At 44.0% G+C, this 6,000-nt stretch overlaps 1 protein-coding gene across 1 annotated transcript in view; it reads left to right on the top strand.

Annotated features, from left to right (window-relative positions):
- Positions 1–379: 379 nt before the first annotated feature.
- Positions 380–6,000, top strand: part of Tspan12 (tetraspanin 12) — a 59,622-nt gene continuing 54,001 nt past the window's right edge. Inside the window, exons 1-3 of the mRNA XM_048340120.1 lie at positions 380–398; positions 666–830; positions 1,744–1,879. Of these exons, the coding sequence (XP_048196077.1) occupies positions 1,814–1,879 (66 nt within the window). The 5' untranslated portion in view covers positions 380–398; positions 666–830; positions 1,744–1,813. The remainder of the gene's footprint in view (positions 399–665; positions 831–1,743; positions 1,880–6,000) is intronic.

The raw sequence follows: 6,000 nt of genomic DNA, 5'->3' as shown, positions 1-6,000 counted from the left end.
CGGAGTGCTAGCTTAGACAGTTCACACAGATAGCATTGATGGACAATGGGAAGGGGGGGTCAAGGAACAGGACAGATTTTTTTTTCCCCTCCCTTTTTGAATCAAGAAAGGAAACAAATCAGCAAGAAGGACCATAGGCCACCCTGTTAATGACAAATCACAGGAGGTGGCTCTGTAAAGGTTGTGAAAACCAGTTTCTCAATGCAGGAATTGGGTTGGGCCTCTCCTTCACCCCTCCCTTCTCAAACACAAATATTTTCATATCATAAAAGCCTGTTTCCCCATGCTTATAACTCAGTCTCCATTTCTCTGGGACACCACCATTTTCAAGGGGCTGGCTGCGGGGGGAATCTCAGGAGTGGATACGTTTTCTCTCCTTTGGAGAGTCGTTTGGAGAGGTGAGGACAGGGAGGGTCCCTCTGGGGGCTCCCTAGGGGTGAGCTGGACAAGAAACACCCACTAGGACCCAACCCAGGCAGCCAGCGGCTGAGCATGCGCTGAGAGCTTGTGCAGCTGGCTCTGACCGCCGCCAGCGGCTGCCTTGTCCGGACTTGGCGAGGACTTGGGAGGGACAGCGGTGCTGGGAGGTGGCTTAGCTGAGACTTTCCAGCAACTGCTGCCCAGGACTCCCCCCCCCCCCTTCTTCTTTTTTCCCCAGGGGGCAGCGACGGCGGCGGCGTGGGGAGAGGAAGAGAAGGAAGCGTCTGCTGCTGGAGCCAATGCCTTGTTTCGTCCCTCCGGGGGGAGGAAGGGCTCTGCCCGGATGAGTCTCCGCCGTGCGTCCCCAAGTGTCGCCTGGCGAGAGTGGCGCACGGAGCCCGGCGCAGACGGTGAGTGGCCGCTCGTCTCCGCGTCTTCCCTCCACTCTGTCCCGTGCGTCTGCGGGCGGCTGGCCGGGGCGCTGGGTGCCAGGCAACTTCAACTCCCGCGCCATGCCGGGGGGCGGGTGGGGGGGGGGGCGCAGACCTGGCCCTGGACGGTGGCGGGGCGGGTGACCGCCCGGGCTTTGTGCTCCGCGGGCGGCTGGGGCGCCGGGGGAGGAGGGATGAGTGACGAACCCTGCGTCTGCACAGCTGCTCGGGTCCCGGTGCCCGACGCCCCCTCCCCGCCCCCGGGTAATCCATTATTCTGGGACGGAAAACGCCGTTTCTCACGTTCTCCCTTGGAAACCCTAGTCGCGGGGCGGCATCCAGCTCCGAGCTGAGCCTGTGCGGGTCGCGCGCGTGCACTCCCCGAGGCTGCGGGACGGGGACGGGGCTGACTTTGGAAAGGGGTCTGGGGGGAGGGTGGGTAGTGCCAGGAACTGTCCCGTGGAGAAGGGCCCGCGGGTGGCACGGGCGGGGTCTCTGGGGGCGCAGAGTGGTTCCTGTCCTTTAGGACAGTTGCCAGCGGGGCTGGCCCCGAGGAGGGGCGTGCGTGAAGGGAGGTTTGCAGAGGGTCCCCTGGAGAACCACAGTGGAGGTGCGTCCTCGCCCATCCCGTGAGGCAGTCCTTTCTCTTCCCAGCAGGTGTTATCCGAAGCCAGTGTGGTACTTAGGGGAGTTCAGTTGCGATTGTGACTTTGAACAAAATGACTTTTGATCGAGCGATGGCTCCAATGAACTAGGCTGGGGGACGACTGTCTGTCTTCTACTATTCTTTGCCCTCCCCCCCCGCCCCAGGTGGGGGCTGGAGGAGGAGGCGGTGGCGCCTGCAATGCTAAGTATGGTTTTTCCTGCACCTCTCCCCACCACCCCCCTGCAGATCCAGGCTGCTTTGCCCCTGGGATTAGGATGTGCTGAAAGGATGGGGCTTCACCCTCCTGAGGCTCACAATGGCCAGAGAAGATTCCGTGAAGTGCCTGCGCTGCTTGCTCTATGCCCTCAATCTGCTCTTTTGGGTAAGTCGAAAAGTTCTGCCGCCTCAACAGGTGGGAACAGCTGGACCGGGGGTTTCTTGTGGCCACTAGATAATGTTCCAGAGTGAACGGCTCAGCATTAATTACTTACATGGGATCTCACCCTCTATTTTTTTTTCTTCCAGAGGAGTAATGTCTGACCGTCTTAAAATGCCTTTGATATAGCTCAAATTCCATTGGTAATTAGAAAAAAAATTCCTCTCCTGGATACTAACTAGCTAGTCAGTAAAATTAGACATGAAGTTAATCTGGGGATATAAATAAGTGCACGTGCTTGTGCTGGTAGATAAGAAAATTATGACATGCTACTAAGGGCACCGCTTGTTTGCAGGGATTTTAGATAACTCTGCAAGCCAAGCATTTTTTTTTCTTTAGGTCATCCTAGCCTATAAAAACTTGGTTGTAGCATGCTTAATGTGCTTCTGCAGGAATTCATACCTAGATATCGTATCGAAAGATTGGGTAAATTTTTCTAGGGGATTCCATACAGTCTGAAAGGTGGTTTTCATGTAACTGTTTCCAAGTTGGCAAAGTTTAAGGAATTTTCTGTATGCTTTTGGAACTATCCCATAACCATTTAAGGAAATAAAATACATGAAATTTAACAAGTTCATGGAAATCTTTATGCCCTACGAGTTAGTGGCTTTTATGCCTGGTATCCGTGCATGAATTTTCATAAAGTGTTGTTAATGAGTGCATTATTAGTTATGAAAATTATGGAAATATAAAATGAAAACTTTGTTACTTGAGGTAGCTGTCATGTTTAAGCACTTTTTTAGTTGCCATTTCTTGGTGTGTTTTATCAATAATTTCTATTCAGATTTTCCTGCCAGAAATTCTAACATGCAGATTGTTTATTTGGCCAGTAGTCTGACATGGAGTTGCCTTTTTCCAGGGGCTGTTACTCTAGGACTCTATGTAAGGGCATTGAAATGGGGATACATTCAATCTCACTTTAGTAAGTGGCTAGAACAATATCAGGAATAGCAACTTGCATGCCTCAGCATGAAAATGAAACCTTAAAGTAGTTAGATTTACCATTTGGATGTGTAGAATCACTAATTGATATTACTGGGTTTTTTTTTTGTTGCTTTTACATAAAAAACATACACTTTCAAGTGGCTTCTTAACTTGAGTACTTGCAATAAGGAACTAAGATTCCAAATTCTGTTTCCCCTAAAAATATGGTTATTGCTCTTATTTCCTAATAGCTTTTACTTTTTCACATTGTGCTTTTTAATTATAGAATCAGCACATTCTGTCTCAAAAAAGAGCTCTAGAGATGGCCTGGCTGAACTTCCTTTCTTTGTAAGCAAGGAAATTAAGAGCAAGTTAAATGATATGTCAAAGGTCAGATATTGTGGTGGTGTTGGTGCTGGTGCCAGGAGCAGAATTCAGCTTTCTTTCTCTTAGGTGGAGGCTGTAACTTGTAGCCTTACTTGTTTTTGAAACTTGCCATTACTGAGATATTTTTGTTGTACAATAAAAACTAAAGATTTGGAAAATTTCTTAATAATCTGTAATATGTGAGAGGAAAAACATTATTTAACAAAAGTATTGTTCTTCTGAGAAATGAAAATTTCCTAAAAACACGTCCCTCTTAAACTCTAACAGGGCTCTGGCTTGCCAGAAAACATATGGTGGTATTTCCTTGTGGTTATCTTATTCTTGACTTTTCTTATGTTCTACCTTTCTAATTGGTTTTGTTTCTGTCCTTCCCCAGTCCTTCTTTTCTCTCAGTTTTCATATCCTCTCCAAGAATTCAGGTTACTCTCCTGGTATGCGCCCTCAGTGTCCCAACTTGTTTTATGCAGATACAGAGTTAGTGCTGTCCAAATATACTCACCCATATTCATATATATTCATATTTTTTCATTTTGTTGGCTGTTTTTCTCTTTTAGGCTAGTCATAGAAATGAGATTGCCATCTCAACGATATAAAGCAAAAGTAACCAACATACATAACTAGCAAATGAAGTAGCTAATATGTAGTTATAACTATGTTTGCTAGGCATATTTAGTGTCTCAGTTTCCTGGTCTTTAACCAGCTGCTGTGAGAATTAGCATTCATACATAAGGATTTAGAACATTGGTATGCAGGAACTGTGGCTGTCATAGGAATGTGGGAGTTGTGATTACTGTAGTATGGTAGTACTCAAGTTGATCCTCAGAAGGTAAACTGCTATGTTGTAGGGTAAGAATAATTGTGATCACTGGTGTTATGGTTCTTCTGTGACCACTGTCAGCACTATCATTCCTTTGATCCATTCCTTTGTCCAGGGAATAGATGAATATATACTAGGAAATAAAAAACATCAGTATACATATATATAATATATACATCAGTATATTAAAAACATTATATAGCATATAAGTAAAAACAGAATACCCCATTATATATATGTAATATATATGCATATATACGTATATATGTATATATATGCAATGGGGTATACTGATGTTTATATATATAAATGTATTGTATACATATATACTATATTATATATTATACACACACACACTTACACACTTTATTTACTTTTTTTTTCTCTTTGGTCAGTTGTGGGGCTTGAACTCTGGGCCTGGGCACTGTCCCTGAGCTCTTCAGCTCAAGGTTAGTGCTCTACCACTTTGAGCCACAGCACCACTTTTGGGTTTTTTTTTTTGTGGTTAATTGGAGATAACAGCTTCACAGATTTTCCTGCCCAGTTAGCCCCCTGAGTAGCTAGGATTACAGGTGTGAGCCACCAGAGCCAGGCTTATATGTATACTTTATTTAGGTCATTTTATATTTTATTTTCACTAAGCAATTCTTACTTACCACTTAATTTTCTTGTTTTCATTTATTCTATGTGCTTCTCTGTAATAATTAAAGACTTTTAAAAATCTCTTTTTAATATAAGTTTTCTGTAGAATTGTATACATTTTTGTATGGTCTTTTTATAGTTCCTACATTTCTTGTCTTGGTTAAAATTCCTTCATATAGACTTTAAGTTAATTTTTTTTCTAGTCCAAGTAAAATGTATACTGAGATTTTGTTAAAATTCTGTGAAATATTTATGATAATTTTGGGAATACTGGCAATAACTTATAATGTTAAAGTTATGTTTGCTGATTTCATTTTATTTCCAAATAAGATGTTTGCAGACTTGTGCTGGGCCTACTTTCACGCCTGCTTATCATACTCTGTCCTCTCAGCTCCTTAACAGTCCCGTATAATGGTTTTCTTTCTTATTGCTTCTTTGTTGGCTAAAGAAACTGGTACTTACTGAAGTTCAGTACCTTGCTAGTAAGTAAGCAACAGCAGAAGAATCCAAAGTACAGTTGTATTTTTCTATCCAAGTCTGTTAGAAGTTGTACTTTTGGAAATAGTGATGGATTTATTTGCAGTAGAGAATCCAAGTAAACATTCTCAGTAGGAAGGGATTAGCTGTCCACCGGCTCATTCCAAGTTCTCCAGAACAGGGCTTCTCAGTCCACAGTGCACATGGAAACACCTGAGCATCTTGCTAAAATGCAGGTTCAGCTTCAGTGTGTTGAAGTCCTATTGTAGAGTTAGATTTTATTAATTTGTTTTGGTGTTGGTGATCAAACACCAAGACCTCGTGCGTGCTAGAAAAATGCTGTACCACTGGGCTACGTCATCAGTTTTCAGCATCTTTCACCTGCTACATTGAGCCTCTAAAAGCAAAATTTTGCTATGAGATCCTAAACCTCCCTGGATTATAAACAGAAAAAATCCATATATATGCACTTCACCGGTTTTTGGTGGTATTGGGGATTAAACTCCGTGCCTTACGTTTGCAAAGCAGGAGCTCTACCACTTGAGCCACATTTCCAGCCTTTTATACTTTTGTTATCTTTAGAGTAGTATCTTCTGTTTATTCTTGGCCAGCCTTAATGTTTGACCCTCTTATGTATGGCTCCTGCTTAGTTGGTTTGGCAGACTGACACCACTCTGCCTGGCTTGTTTTGTTGAGATCAGGTCTTACTAACATTTTGCTAAGGCTGACCTCCTACCACTGTCCTCATGAACCTTCCTTCCTGACTAACTAGGATTATAGACATGAGCCACTGTGGTTGGCCAGTACTTGTAGTGTTAGG

This window comes from Perognathus longimembris, chromosome 2, assembly GCF_023159225.1.
Source record: "Perognathus longimembris pacificus isolate PPM17 chromosome 2, ASM2315922v1, whole genome shotgun sequence".
Classification (NCBI taxonomy): Eukaryota; Metazoa; Chordata; class Mammalia; order Rodentia; family Heteromyidae; genus Perognathus; species Perognathus longimembris.
The sequence above is the reverse complement of the archived record's forward strand: the minus strand, read 5'-3'. Positions and strand labels throughout refer to the sequence as shown.